This window comes from Gracilinanus agilis, chromosome 1 (genome assembly GCF_016433145.1).
Source record: "Gracilinanus agilis isolate LMUSP501 chromosome 1, AgileGrace, whole genome shotgun sequence".
NCBI lineage: Eukaryota > Metazoa > Chordata > Mammalia > Didelphimorphia > Didelphidae > Gracilinanus > Gracilinanus agilis.
Window position 1 is genome coordinate 32,308,512 of NC_058130.1, and position 16,550 is coordinate 32,325,061.

General features: G+C 36.1%; 1 protein-coding gene across 1 annotated transcript in view; it reads right to left on the reverse strand.

Moving 5' to 3' along the window:
- Window positions 1–16,550, reverse strand: part of SUCLG2 (succinate-CoA ligase GDP-forming subunit beta) — a 359,237-nt gene that overhangs the window by 174,150 nt on the left and 168,537 nt on the right. Inside the window, exons 6-7 of the mRNA XM_044675780.1 lie at window positions 4,808–4,897; window positions 4,616–4,673 (exon numbers count right to left, since the gene is read on the reverse strand). Of these exons, the coding sequence (XP_044531715.1) occupies window positions 4,616–4,673; window positions 4,808–4,897 (148 nt within the window). The remainder of the gene's footprint in view (window positions 1–4,615; window positions 4,674–4,807; window positions 4,898–16,550) is intronic.

The window sequence follows — 16,550 nt, forward strand, 5'->3', positions numbered from 1 at the left end:
CTACATATATATATATATATATATATATATATATATATATATATATATATGTGAAGGGAGTTTGAAAGTGGAGCAGCAAGGTGGCACAGTCAGGAAGATCAGTTCAAATGCAGTTTCAGATATACTTTCTAGCTTCATGACCCTTGGTGAGTCACTTAACCTCTGTTTGAATCAGTTTCCTCAAGTGTAAAAGGAAGATAATAAAATTTCTCTTTCAAGGCTGTTGTGAGTGTAAAATGTGATAATATTTGTAAAGTGCTTTATAAATCTTAAAGTTATTATTATTCTCATTAATGACAAAGAGAATATGCTTCCATCTTTCTTGGAAAAGTTGGTGGGAATAGTAACTTCAGTTCCTCTTAGATTTGCTGAGGTTTTTATTAATTTTGTTCAATTCAATTTCTTTCTCCTTTGCCTTTTTTTTTAATTTTATCTATTGTGACAACAGATCAGGGGAGAGGGATTAAGGGATGCTATGTATGCTGGGAAATGAAACCAAGAGACTTCAAAAAAAAGAAAATCAATCCCAGGATCACAGATTTGGAACTTACATAACACGAAGAACATGAGTGTGCTATAACTGCATGTCACATGGAAACCTTGAGCCTCAGAAGTAAACTAGAAGGGATCTTTGAGGCCATAAATCACTGACCTGGAGCTGGAATAGACCTCAACAGACCATCTGGTCCAACCTTCTCATTTTACAGAGTAGGAATGTGAGGCTCTGGGAGCTTGAGGATTTGTTCAAGGTCATTTAGGTAGAAGCCATAGAAATAACATTTAATCCAAGGTCCTCTGATTCAAAAGAAGAACTCTTTCTTATCTCTCCAGGATCCCAGATTCTCCCATTGCCAGAGCTACTTCCTAGGTGTAAATTAAGTAACCTTTGAAGCCACATAGAATGTCACAGGCCATTAAGGCAATAAGACACCATTTTCTGAAATTATTTTTGCTCTTTATGAAACTCCGTCTCACTTATCTAATTAATCTACAAATACAATTGCAGAGGATAAAATAAATGGTAGCCCACTGCATAAAAGAGTTTATCTATTTTCAGAAGAAACTGACTTAGAACCAAAAATAGGCAAAAAAAAACAAACAAAAAAAAAAAAACAACCCAAGCTGCAAGACATTCAAAATCTTTAAATAATGTTTAATTTCCACTTGAAATTTCGAGAGGTGATTGTGTGTAATAATAAGAACTAATTGTTTTGGATGTTTGATTATTTTAGTCATGTCTGACATTTCATGACTGTCCATTTTGGGGTTTTCTTGGCGATGATACCGGAGTGGCTTACCATTTACCATCACCACAGTCTGTTTTACAGATGGGAGAACTGAGACAGGGTTAAATGACTTGCTCAGGGTCATACAGCTAGTAAGTATCTAAAAATGGATTTGAACTCTTAGAAGATGAGTCTTCCTAAGCACAAGCCCAGGGCTCTATTCACTGGGTTATTTAGCTCCTCTAATAAGAACTGTAACTCCTAATCACAGAGTCTTCCAGTTTACAAAATGTTTTCTTCAAAATACGGCAATTAGGTAAATATTGCAAATATCATTTCTGCCATTTTACATTAGAGGAAACTCAAATTCAACGAGGAGAAATTATTTGTCTAAGGTCACACAACGAAGCAAATGACTGAGCTGGCGTGCAAACTGAGGTCTCCTCATCCCATCTTCACTGGATTAAAGCTTCTTAGAAAGTGCCTGACTGCGAATATCAGCCGTCCACGTGAGGTGAGGATAGTTGTCAGCTGCCCGTGCTAGATAATTCCTCCACAGGCTCCACAGGAGCTTGAAGGCATTTGGTCAATACTGAGGACTCCTTTTCGGCATGGCAAAAACACCGCCTGTAGGTGTCTGTGACAGAGCATGTGTCCAATCAAAATACTTGTTGACTGACTGATTGATTCATGGATGATGCAGAGAATGGGATGAGACTCATTGAGGAAAGAAATCACAGCATGAGACTGTGATGGCAGAGGAAGATTGATGAGGGAGCGAAGCAACTTCATGGAAACTGCGAGAGTACGTATCAGTGCCAAGGGTGATGTGTCTGGGAGCAGATTCGTGGGGCTTATCGTGAAGGGGGGACTTCACTGTGTAGATTTGGCAAAAGTGAGTACTAAAGCTCACTGAAAGCTGGAATGAGGTAAATAGCTGGAAACAGGAAGATCTGATTCAAATTCAAATCACACAAAGCTACTGACTGTGTGACCTTGCACAAGTCATTGTGTAAGTCACTTAAATGCTGTTTACCTCAGTTTCCTTAACTGTAAAATGAGGGCACTTATGGCACCTAGCTTAAGGGTTGTTGTGAGGATAAAGGGAGATATCTGTAAAGCTCTTAGCACAGTTCTTGGCACAGAGAAGGTTCTTAATAAATACTTGTTCATCTTGTTCTCTCTGGGTATGGTCTAGACAAGCAAGTGGCATGATGAATAGGATGCTGAACTTGGAGTCAGGAAGACTTGAGCTCAAACCTTGCCCTAAGTACTTACTAACTTTAACATTCAGGCAAGACATGAAGACTCTCTGAGCTTCAATTTTCTCAGCTATTAAATGGGGATAATAATAACATCATGGGTAACTGTTGTAAGGATCAAATAATGTATTAAAGTTCTTTAAAATCTTTTTTTTTAAACCCTTCCCTTCTGTCTTAGAATCAATACTGTGTATTGGTTCCAAGGCAGAAGAGCGGTAAGGGTTAGGAAATGAGGGTCAAGTGACTTGCCCAGGGTCACACAGCTTGGAAGTGTCTGAGGCTAGATTTGAACCTAGGACCTCCCATCGCTAGGTTTGGCTCTCAATCCATTGAGCTACCCAGCTGCCCCTTTGAAATCTTAAAGAGGTATTGAAATGCTGTTTTTATTCGTGGCAGTAAGATTTGACTAATGCTTACAGGTCAGAAATCATACAGGGACAAATTGCCAGTGCCTTTCTATAGAAATGGAATAGTGGTTCCCGCATCATTGAGGGCAGGGAGGGAAAGGAGCCCAGGCATCGAGACATTCACAGGAGGGTCTGTGATGGTCTGGATGAAGCCTAGATTGGTCTGGTCACTTTCTAGGTCAGTGTCCCTGGCTTCCATCCCACTGATCATCCATTTGTACCTCCTTACTTTTATCCATGCTCTTCTCTCTGTCTCAAACACCTTCCCTTCTCCCTTTCAAATTCAAATCCTAGCTTCTGGCCTCCCCCATCCTCAAATAACTTGGAGCCAAAGGAGGTCAGATAATCCCAACTTGGACTCATATTAGCTTTGTGATCTTGGATAATTCATCTACCATCACTGAACCTCAATGTCTTCATCTGGAAAAAGAAAATGATTCCATACTATCTACCTCAAGAAACTGTGAGAAAAATGCTTAGTAAAATGTTATTTAGATGTGGTTTATTATTATTATTTTTAAAAACCCTTACCTTCCATCTTAAAACCAATACCATATATTGGTTCTAAGGCAGAAGAGTGGTTAAGAGCTAGGCAATGGGGGTTAAGTGACTTGGCCAGGGTCACACAGCTAAGAAGTGTCTGAGACCAGATTTGAACCCAGAGACCTCCCATCTCTAGTCCTGGCTCTCAATCCACCGAGCCACCTAGCTGCCCCCAATGTGGGTTATTATTAACATTATTATTTGCACACTTCTGACAACTACTTTAGCTCACCTGTCTGTGATTGCCTCTCTGTGATCATCAGTGAGGTAATTAATCCTTTTCTAATTTTTCAATATCATCATTTTGAATTTTGAAATTAAGGGACAGATCATTTTTTCTACATTAACACCCATACAGCACCTAGCACAATGCTGGACATCATATATGTATTGATTGTTAAAGGCATAACTGAAATAAACTATTCTTTAAACTAAATTAACAAATTGCAAGAATTTTCAAAAAAAATACAACTGGTATGTAAGTGTTCATCCAAAATATACATTAATTATGTAGATTAAACTGTGTGAATTTCCTGTGATCCATATTAACTTCAATATTGAAAACAGCAATCCACTTCCTATTTCTTAATAACAAAACCAAATGAAGGGGAGTAAAAAGTACTTAATGTTGCCATTTTCAAAAATCTTTGTAGATACTATAATTTGTTACATCAGTTCAAATTAATCAGTATTTATTAAGTGCCTTCTATATGTGGGTGGCACAATAGATAGAGTGGAGGCCTAGAGTCAAGGAGATTCATCTTTGTGAGTTCAAATCTAGCCTCAGATACTTAGTAGCTGTGTGACCCTGAACACTCTACTTCATCCTGTTTGCCTCACTTTCCTCATCTGTAAAATGAGCTGAAGAATGAAACAGCAAACCACTCCAGTATCTTTGCCAAGAAAATCCCCAGTGGAGTCACTAAGAACTGGACACAACTAAAATTAATTAACAGCAACAAAATGGGAAGAAAAGAAACCTTTGTATTTCTCATATCCAATTCAAATGATTCTAAAACTGTTGTTGGTGAACCTATGATATACATGTTGGAGAGGGCTGCTCCCCACCCCCTCTCCATGCACCTGAGGACATTTCTCTCATCACCTGCCCCACTGCCCAGCAACCCAATGGGAGTGCTTCCTCCCTCCCCAGTTTGGGGTAAGGCAGGGGGCTCACATACAGTGTAAGGGTTGTGATTGGGCACTTGGTCTCTAAAAGGTTTGCCATCACTGTTCTAAAACATTACACATTCTCTAGGTCTGGTTGTGTCAGACATTTCCATGAATTAATTAAGAGAAATTGAATAAGTAGTTATCAATGTTTTGAGAAATAAATTATACACATTGTGACTATATTGCTTTACCATACCTGAGTTTTCAGGGCACCGCGAAAGCCTAAATTTTCCGCCATCCGCTCTGCCTGGCTATCTTTTATTCCTTCAAATATATCAATTTCCTCCTATTAGAATGAAATGAATAAACAGAATTAAGTCATTCAGTTGGAAAGATTTACAACTTCAAAAGAAAAGCACTCAGTATATATTTGCAAATTAGTAATTAAAGGCTGGCCATTTGCCAGAATTCTCTGAGTGGTGCTACTGGAGTTGCCTATAGGGTATGTTTTAATTACCATACCATCTATGAAATAGTCCTTCCAAAAACTATATAATTCTTCAGGGTGGCATGCTGACAAGACACTGTGACACCCGTTTTCACTTTTAATTACCATGCAGATGGCATTGACGAATATTTAGTCAGTTAATTTTTATGACATTTCTTGGAAAGCTTCCAAAGCATAGTTCTCCTGCCCAATGTTGCTGCTAAGTTTAGCACTTTTCCTACATAGGTTAAACATTACTTTAATATTTAAACATAATAATTATCATCATCATGGACTGTTAATATAATCTTTGATTTATATGGTGCCATTCTTCTAAAGAACCTAAGCCACCTTTCTCATCCATTATTCCACTCATTTCTATAGTAAATGAACAGCTTAAATTGTACTCCCTGATTAACTGCAAAGGTATTATGGATAAGTTAAGTTATGAAGTCATTATTTTATTTTCAGAGATTGTTAGGTTCAATGGGAAATACATGAAATTCTTTTTGCCTAAATTCTTACAAATCTGATCAGGAGGGGCATACATTTAAAAGGGAGGGACAATGGAGAAAAACTGCCTACATTTATTTTAGCAATCAAAGCACTGTCATGAAGATCAGCTATAACATAAGAAGAAAAAAAGTAATAGAAATGTTTAGGCAAACATTGGAGTTAAAAATGCAAGAAATATAGGCAGCAAGATGGCATAGGAGCTAATATGTAGGACCTGGAGTTTGGAAATGTGAGTTCAAGTCTTGCCTCAAGGACTAAACATAGTATGACAAGTAAGTCACTTAATCTATCTCAGATTTAATTTTTCCCATTTTTAAAATGGGTGAAATAATATCACCTACCTCACCAGATTGTTGTGATGATATTAGTGAATCTATATAAGTATTTTGCAAACTTATAAATACTAAATAAAGATGAGGAAGGAAAGGAGAAGAGAAAGAAGAATTCCAGAAGAATCCAACAATAAAATCCATGGTCTCGTATATATATGCACATACACAAGGCCGACGGTGTACCTAACAAAGAAAATGGACCTGACATGCAGCACAGACACAAATTTATCTTTGTGGGTATCACTAAGAAATTGTTCAATGAAATCCATAATGGGAAACTGGCTTAGGAAATGGACCAATTTTCCAGGATGAAAAACTTTTATGTAAATGAAAATCTTTTATTGAAAAGATGCAAGATATGCAAAGAGAAAAAGCTGTGTGTATGTACATACTAATGTGTGTGTTTATATGTGTGTAAGTGCACATGTGCAGGGGGGTTGTTATAGAGTATAATGATATTGCATATGATAAAAGGTTAATTTTATGAGGACAGCTAGAAAAAAAAGAAGAGTATGATGGAGAAAGTGTGACTGAAGATCAAGGTAGGGAAAAGCAAGGGCATGGAAAGAGGAAACTGAAATGAAAAAGTGAAATAAATACATCAAGAGTTAGTGAATCAAATCATAAGCTAGGTAGAGATTTATGATATAATAATGATGGTGGATGTCAATTATCTAGATATCTACTGAAATATTTTTTTCAAACAAAGCAGAAGAGGGAAAACATTCTTCACTTGTCTTTGTGTTAATTTCAGTATTCAAAGATTCAAACTTGTCAACAAGGAGGATTTAGGTGCTTACGCTGATATTTTGCTAGCCTTTGAGGCTAATCAAAGTAATCATTCCATCTGAGAAACTGTGATATGGAAGAAATAAGAGCCACAGATAGTCTGATGGGCCACCCCTAGATTTTGGGTGAGTATATTACAAAGATTTCAGAAAATATAAAGAATGCCATAACCTGAAACTCCATAGGGGAATTCATTCCTAGAAGGAGAATTTCTCAAGAATTAAATTCTGAAGGTAGAAAGAAATAATTCTGAAGGAGACAGAAAGGGCAGAAAAAAAGTTGGAGGATAAAAAGAAAGGATAAGGATGTCACCCCAGGAAGACGAGACAATCTTAATGGACAATGGTGAGAAAGCAGGGCAATAATACAATGCTAATTTGGCTTGTTTTCTCTAGAATAGAATGATCTCTGGAATGGAAAGAATGGAATAAAAATGGCCAACAGGGAACTAAAACCCAAGATAAGTTAATGAGCTAAGAAGAGAACACCCATCTGACCTAGATGAGTTCAAGTTACCTATCCCAGATGAACCCCAACCAAAGATAGTGAAAGAACTGGAATTGCTGATCTATAGTCACTTGTTTTTTAAAGAGGTGGGGAATGCAAGTGGTGGAATGAGAATGAAAAAGGTAGATAGTATCACAATCTTTTTTATTATTATTGCAATGGAAGCCTGAAAGATATAGGTTAATGTACTTCATGTTATTTCTGGCAAAATCTTATAATACATTACTAAAGGGATGGTTGTTGAATAGCTAGAAAGAAGGGCAATAATTAGAAAGACCAGAGTATTTTCTTCAAGATATCTGACTTCATTTTCTTTTCTTTTTTCTTTTTTTTGTGATGTAGTTAGATGGAGAAGGATACCTATCAAATTTGGAGATAAAATCTAAAAAGGAGGAATAGTTAACATGAGTAATAGTAAAGATTTTTTAAAAAGACTCCAATAGGTTAGAAGGATGTCTTGAATAGAGAAATATGAAATATAATCAAGATAAATAAAATCCCAACATTTTGGTAGACACAGGGGACAGCGTTCAGCAAAAGTACCAAGGTCCTTTGTGGTCAAGTTTTGGAAAAGAATAAGTAACATAGGCTAGATGACAAGATAGATAACTTGAGAACTGAACAATGTTACTGGAAGAATTCTTCCACTGGAGGGAGATCTCTAGTGTTGTGAAGATGCAAGGTTCTGTCTTTGGCCTTGTTTTGTTCATTATTTCTATCAACAGAGTTCTGGTGGTGGAGCCAAGATAATGGAGTAATCCAGAGCAGCTCCCTGCCACCATGAGAATCCTCTCCAACTGACCATTAGCTTATACTCCATTTGAGAGCATACAAATTGATTTAATAAACATACCCAAAATTGGAAGGTTCCAATATTGTCTAGTCATCATAGACAGGTTGACAAGGTAGCCAGAAGCATTTCCTCCAAAGAAGAACAATACAGCATTTGTAGTAAAAGTACTATCAAAGGAGATAATACCTTAGTTTGGATTGCCATCTTTTGTGGATTCAGACCATGGAATGTATTTCTCACAGTCCATTTTAAAACAAATATATGAAAATTTGGGAATCAAATTTCATACATCTTACCATCCATGAGCTCTGGACATGTAGAAAGGATAAACAGGGAAATCAAGACATTGATTGGTAAAGTCTGTTCAGAGACTCATTTAAAATGGACTGAAATACTACCTCTAGTGGTTTTCTATATAGGTACAAGACTGAATGGGGGTGTGCATATTTCTCCATTCGAAATGCTGAATGGTCATGCCCCATTACAAGCCAAAATGTGTAAACCTAGTTTTATTTCTATATTGGGAGGTGATTCTCAACTTGCAGCTTATATACAATCATTACAAAAGAGACTTAGAGAGCTCCATGAAATGGGCATAATCCAGCAAACCCCACCACTTGATTATTCCCTACATAATATAAAGCCCAGGGATTCAGTTTTTCTGAAGAATGTTAATAGATGATCAGCTACAGAAGAGAAATGGTTGGGGCAATTCGAAGTTTTGCTCAGCAGTCCATCATCTGTAAATGTTTTGGGAAAAAATTCTTGGTTTCACCATTTCAATGTAAAAATCTAAAAAGCTCACAGAAATAGGAAAAATTAAAGAAAAGATAGTGGTCAGAATGATGAAAATGAGGACTGAACTCAGACTGAACTAGAATTAGGAAATAGGGAGGCAGAAGTTCCTGAAATTTATCCAGAAGAAGAAAGCTGAGAAACATCAGTCAAGTGTAGACATTCAGCAAGTATAGACAACCGGCACAAAGTTCAAGAAGAAGCATTTCAGTGGAAGATATATCAGCCCAGACGGAAAGCTGGAAGAAAAGATTCAAGAACAGAAAGAGAACAGAGACTTTGGAGCTGAAAGGACAAAAAAGAGAATTAAAACTCTTAAGAGTTTTAATTTAAGTAAGAAGAGGATCCAACTGTACAAAAGATCATGTAAGAAAAAGTCCGCTGAAAAAACATAAACATATGTTCATATTTTAGTGGCATCCAACATGCACATACTGGGAAGAAAGAAGGAGATCATCAATTAAATTCAGAAGGGGAATGTGTGAAAACTCAGTAAGTATGTACATACAACACAACATATGATTAGGATACATATTTCATAAAATGTATATATTTTGCTGACCCCATTTGATAAAAGGGAGTCTTTATGTTGGAAAAGAAATTTCTGGATAAGTCTATAGTTAGGATTAGATCCATAAAGTATTAATTGAATAGAAGGAACTCTAGATTTTCTATTTGATTACTATCAGGGCATAGATAAGATGAAAAATAATGAAAGTACTATGTATTTTGTAGATATATGTAAATCTATCTGTATATATTTATACATACTTGTATTATAGAATTGTATTTATGTAAATATATATTGTAATTATGTATCATATGTATAAAGAGTAAATATAGAAAAAGATAAAAAGTTTAGTTAAAAAGTTAATATAACAATTTAAATATGGGGTTAAGAATTAGTATAGAACCTAGGATAAGGCTGCTTGAATAGTTCAGATAAGAGTTTTAAATTGCATTTGCACAAAGTTTTTTTTTTTTCCTTAAATGAAGTTTGTTTAAAAGCTATGGCTAAAATTGTGTTTAGAGGAAAATTACTTTAAATGTTGTTCTAGGATTATATAGTAGTTATAGATAGAAAGATTGTTGTATTAGTTTAGTATTTTAAGAGTTGATAACTATTGATTTCAAAATAGTTGTTCTAATGTGTTGGTGTTATATGAGTTTGAAATTTGTAATAAAGATAGGATATATTTTCGTTTGCTACACTGTTTGAAATGTGCAAAGGTTCTGTTGTGTTGAAACTCTAAGTATTTTGTAAACCCTACCCTTACCTTATTTTTTTTTCCTAGGGGAATGTCCAAGATTAGGAATAGTTAACAGAATATAGCATAGGAAGTATAGAGGGGGTTTGTTGTTTTGGGTGTTAGATATTAGAATAAGAATTAAAGGTATGTATCAAGGTTAATAAAAATGAAGCTAGCAGGTTCATATATGTAAAAGGGGACACACGATAGATGGGAATTTGGGAAGAAAAAAATAAACCAGAGGGGAGACACAGAGAGTTGATGGAATGAAAGAAACCAGGAAGTACAGGGGAGCCCTCAGAATCTTGAGTTAAGTTCTGAGGAAGGTAACTGTCATCTGGGAGTTGGGTTTGGATTCTGGAGAAGAAAACACCTCCAAAACCAAGTTCTCTCCCAATATTGATCTATAAGCCATTCATGTGAGAAACCATCTAGTTCCTGAATACCTTTTTGGTCCTATACTCTGGAGAAGTCTCAAGAATGAATTACCAGCATTGATGACCTGAACTGCTCAGTTGCCTTGGTGGGTACTGGCTTTACCTTGGTGACTAAGTCACACCTGGCACCTGTTCCTGACTCCACTACAATCTGTGACTTTAACTACACACTGTAATCAATGTGGGCTTAGCCTAGGAAAATCAGATTAGACGGGGAAAATTGAGACAGTGAGGGAGGGAATGTAGCCTTGGCTCTGCTGAGGGCAGAAGCAACTCTTTGCAGAGTCAGAAGGTGGGGAAAAGATAGTGTTTATTAATAGTAGGGAATCCTCAGCTCACATATCTTCCCTTGCCCTATTCAACAACTTACAATAAAGCTGTTACTGTTTAAATGAAGTCAGAGTGGTTGTCTACTGGCCTAGGACAGAAAATAGTCATCTTGCTCTCTGAGCCTGAGAAGAACATTATCTCCCTAGCTTGGGTTAAGTAAAACCCCAATTTTAAATTACCTTTTTACATGACCAAGACCAAGATTAAAATATCACCACAAAAGGAATAGAGGAGTGAAAGAACCAACAAGGAAACAAAGTGAAACAACTTTCAAGAAAAGAAAAACCGAAAAGGTAGGCAAAGAACATCTGGGACATGGGGGTGAGAGGAGAGCAGAGCCAGCAAGAAACTGTAGCAAGGAGGGAAGAGCAAGCCAAGAGCAAGCCACACACCCCCACCCTGCATCTATTGACCAAGGTACAGGAACCTATGTCCAAGCCAACATCCAGACCCTGAGATCCTGCCTGGGAAAACAGTGGTACAAGCCAACCTATACCCTTTTGAAATTCCAAACCTATGGAGAAGTCTGGAGCCCCAGCCCAGGGAATACTAGTCTGGGCTTGAGATAAGGACTTAGTTCACACTTTGGGGTGATTGATAGTACTAAGGACTGATATTTTTGCCTAAAGTTCAGGGCAGGGCTCCAAGACAGGACAATTAAGGATGTGTCTGATTGGATCAAGTATATAGCCCTTAACTTGATAAAGATCAAAGTGAGATCAAAAGCTTACACCTAAACCTGAGGCAAATCTTTAAGCTATCAGCATCAAAAGGGTTAATTGAATCAAGATGGGGAGGGGGCTCTCAGAGCTCTCAGACCTCAGAATATCACATCATCCCCCAAAGCCTACCTATAATTAGATAGGAAAAATGGGCAAACAACAAAAAAAGCACCTAACTCTAAAGAATTTTTACAGAGACAAAGAGCAAGGTACAGACACAGAAGGGGACAGTAAAAGCAAAAGAAACACATGCAAAGTTGAAAAGAAAAATGTTGGACACAGATTCTGGAAGATCTCAAAAAAGGCTTCAAAAACCAATTAAGAAAGGCAGGGAAAAGTGGGAAAGAGAAATGACATTAAAGCAAAAAGAAATAGGCCATTTGAAAAAGGAGAACCAAAAGCTGACAGAGGGAAATCAGAACTGACTATCTAGAAACTAATGATGTCATGGGAAATCTAGAAACAATGAAGTAGAATCAAAGGAATGAAAAAAAAAACAGAGGAAAACATGAAATATCTTATTGATAAAACAACCAACCTAGAAAATAGATCTATTATAATCAAATCTAAAATATATTTGAGAATTATTGGAATACCTCAAAGCTATGATCAAGAAAAAACCTTGGACATCAATATTTCTATCAATGACTAAGACAAAGGCACTTGCCATCAAATCTGTAAACAGAACAAAATGAAGATGGACATGTTGGATGACAGATTCAAGATTCAAAAAGATTGAAATAATTTAGAATGACATGTTGAAGATAGCAATTTAAAAAAACAAAATGAAGATAACATTTAAGAGAGATAAAAATAAAGTCCTACATTTGGAGTAAAAAAAAATGAATTTGCATGTACAAGATGAGGAAAGTACATTGGCTTCCTATTTGATCACAGGCAAAGGATGAAAAGATTTTGGTAGAGTGAAAACTCAAGTCAAGGGAGAGATATGACTGCCACAAAAGCAAATTAAATCTTAGCTGCATGAAGGGAAGCAGAGTCAGAATATAGTTAGGGAGGGAGAAGCAGAGAAAGAGAGAGAAATAAGGGGGGGCAGGAAAAGAAGAAGTAGGGAAAGAGAGAGGGAGGGAGGCATCTATCAAAGGTTTTTTATAGCAGCATTAATTATAATTAAAAAAAACTAAAAGCAAGGTAAGATGAGAACGGTTAAATAAATCATAGTACTTTAATATTGTAGTGTAATTAAGACTGACAATGATGATGAACATAAAAAATCTTTGAAAAACCTTGATAAATAAAGAAGAAAGGCAGAAGCAAAATAGTAGAGGCTACAATATGAACTTAAAGAGTAAGAGGGAATGGAAATGGATAAAAGAATTGTGATAGAAATCTCAAAGGAATGAATAAAATATTCTGATAAATATTGAAATTCATTTAAATGTAATTTTAAAGCTAATCTAATTTGTCTCATTTGATGGGTGATATGTTAAAGTTATTATTTTATTTCTTTTTAAAGGCATGGAATCTTTAAAAGGAGAAAGTGATATGAGCACTGTACTCTGTCCTACTCATACACACCTAGAATATTGTGTTTAGTTCTGAAAACTATATATTAGGATGCATAAGGAAGGAAGGAAGGAAGAAAAGAAGGAAGGAAGGAAAGAAGGAAGGATGGAAAAGAGGGAGGGAGGGAGAAAAGAAGAAAGTGAGAGAAAGAATAATCTTTCAAACATTATGAGGGCAGTTAGGTTGGCCTGGAGTTGGGAGATCTTGGGTTCAAATTGACCTCAGACACTTCCTAGCTTAACCCCCATTGCCTAGCCCTTACTGCTTATCTGTCTTCTAACCAATACACTATAAAAAAATAATTAAACTCTCTTTGCTTATTTTAATGTAATCAATCAGCAACTTTTAATTTAATCAATCAAGAATTTAAAGTACCCTTACTTAATACTTAAGTATTAAGTAAGAGTTCATAAGTCACTAGAAAAAAAAGTTCACACACCCCCCCCTCCAATGGCCACAAGCACTGGACCCCCCTTGGGCAGTACTTAGCAAATTGGGAGGGTGTGATTAATTCCCCTGAAGTGGGAGAGAGATAGAAAGTGAGTGGAAAAGGACTATAAAAAGGTGAGACCAAGGAGAAGATTGATTCATTCCTTCCTTGGCTCTTCCCCTAAGACTCTCTCTCTTTTGGTTGGAGCTTTTTGGTGGAACACTCTCTTCAGAGTGAGCTCTGGTGCAGGCTCTCGGTGGTCTTGGCCTCATGTATGCTGAAGGTTCTTGGATGGTTTTGTAGGAATAAAAATGAATTAAATACTCCAGATAATTTTAAATTAAAGGTTTTAATAACAACAATAAGAGGGAAAGGGATTCGTTCCTTCAAGTGAGCAGAGCACAGAGTCAGAGACACACTCTAAGCAAAGCAAAGCCCAAAAAGAGTCTCTGAGCATGGATCTCAGCCAAATTTATCTCCCAAGCCCCTGTACCAAGGATGGGGGGGAATGTAGCTCAGGTGTGGCCCATTTTCCCCCTGCACAGTTTTCAGTGTCTCTTGGCTCTTTGGATTTTGGCTTCCTAGTCCAGACTTTGGATTCTGATGAGATTTGCATTTCGGATCTGCTGGTCTGGATGCACTAGAATTAGGACTTAGGGTATTTGTAGATAGGCAATTTTTTTCTACCTTTTCCCTGTATTTCTCACTTTAATATCTCTACCTCCCAATTTGCCAAGTACTGCCCAAGGGGGGTCCATTGCTTGTGGCCATTGGGGGGCAGTGAACTTTTTTTTCTAGTGACTTGTGAATTCTTACTTAGTGACTTACTAAGTATTAAGTAAGGGTACTTTAAATTCTTGATTGATTAAATTAAAAGTTGCTGATTGATTACATTAAAAATAAGCAAAGCTTACAGTCATTTTGAGTTGAGAAGTTGTTTTAAACAGTGACCAAAATATATTTTTTAAATTCTTATATTTGTTAAATCCATTTTAATTATTACATCACAGTACTATTGATTATAAGACAGAAGGTAAGAGTCCATTTAGTAATAGTAGTCACTCCATATATATATATGTATACATATATATATACACATATGCATATATATGTAATCAGATTTTGTGTTCAAATCATACAGCATATTTATTTTTCAAAAATCAACTTAAGGAGGAAAAAAGCTTACTTCTCTCTATCTCAAGCAGGCTGTAAGACAAATACTACTCATGGACTCAATCCTACTGTAAGCTTGGATTTGTTTCCTTTCTGACCAGAGTTAATTGATTCTTTCTTATGCAACCTGGTGGCCACCTACTTCTCCATATTCACCATGATAATTCTGAGTGTGATACTGAGACTCCATTGGCTACAGTTTAGAGATCCTGGGTTCAAGTGATTGTCTCTTTTAAAAGTAGGGATTAAAGGAGTTCTCAACCATGTTTATCAAGAAATATATTTATATTTATATTTAAAACACTTACCTTCAGTCTTGGAATCAATACTGTGTATTGGCTCCAAGGAAGAAGAGTGGTAAGGGCTAGGCAATGGGGGTCAAGTGACTTGCTCAGGGTCACACAGTGAGGAAGTGTCTGAGGCCAAATTTGAACCTAGGACCTCCCATCACTAGGCCTGGCTCTCAATCCAATGAGCCACCCAGCTGCCCCCCAAAAAATATTTTTAATGAGAAAATATATGTTTTCCATTTTACCTAAATTTGGTTACTTATTCAGTGCCATTCCAATTAAACTATCAAAAGGTTATATTATAAATAACAAAATTCATCAAGAAGAACAAAATATGAAGAATGTCAAGATAATTAATGGAAAAAAATGTGAAGGAAGGTGGCCTAGCAGTACCAGATCTCAAACTATACTCTAAAGCAGTAATCATCAAAACATCTGGAACTGGCTAAGAAATAGAATGGTAGATCAATGGAATAGAATAGATGCAAAATATACAGGAGTAAATGACCTTAGCAACCTAGTGTTCGATAAAACTAGATGTTCCAGTTTGGGGGATAAGAACTCACTATTTGACAAAAACTGTTGGGAAAACTGGAAATCAGTATGTCAGAAAGTAGGTATAGACCAGTATCTCACCCCCTATTCCAAGATAAGGTCAAAATGGGTTTTAGATATAAATGGTGATACCATAAGTAAATTGGGGGAACACAGAATAATTGACCATGTCAGATTTTGGAAAAGGAAAACATTTATGGCCAAACAAGAGAGAGAGAACATTTTAAGATATAAAATGAATAATTTTGACTAAATTAAATTTAAAAAGGTTTTATATAAGCAAAACCAGAGTAACCAAGATTAGAAGGAAATAAACTGGGGAAAGTCTTTTATAACAAATTTCTCTGATAAAGGTCTCATTTCTTAAATCTATAGAGAACCAAGTCAAATTGATAAGACAATAAGCCATTCTCCAATTGACAAATGGTCAAAGGATATGAATAAGTAGTTTTCTTCATCTATATTTTTCAGATGAACAAATCATAGCTACCAATAAACATATGAAAAACTGTTCTAAATCATTCTTGATTAGAGAAATGTAAATTTAAACAGCACTGAGGCACTACCTCAAATGTATGAGATTGGTCAATATAAAGGAAAGTGGTAAATGTTGGAGGGGATGTGGTAAAATTGAGACACTAATGCATTGTTGGTGGATTTGTAAATGGATCTCACCATTTTGGAAGGCAATTTGTCTATGACATTGTGCATACTCTTTGATCTTATACCATTACTAGTTCTCTATCACAAAGAGATGAAAAAAAATGGCAAGTATTTACTTGTACAAAAATATTTATAGCAGCTATTTTTGTGGTAGAAAAAAACTGGAAATTGAAGTGATGCTCATCAGTTGGGAAATGATTGAATAAATCATGGTGTATGTTGGTGATGGAATACTATTGTGTTATAAGAAATTATGATTAGAATAATTTCAGAAAGAACTACACGAACTGATGCACAGTGAAATAAACAGAACCAGGTGAATATTATACACAGTAACATCAATATTTTAATATGATCAACTGTAAAATCTGAGCTACTCTCAGCAATACAATTATCCATGACA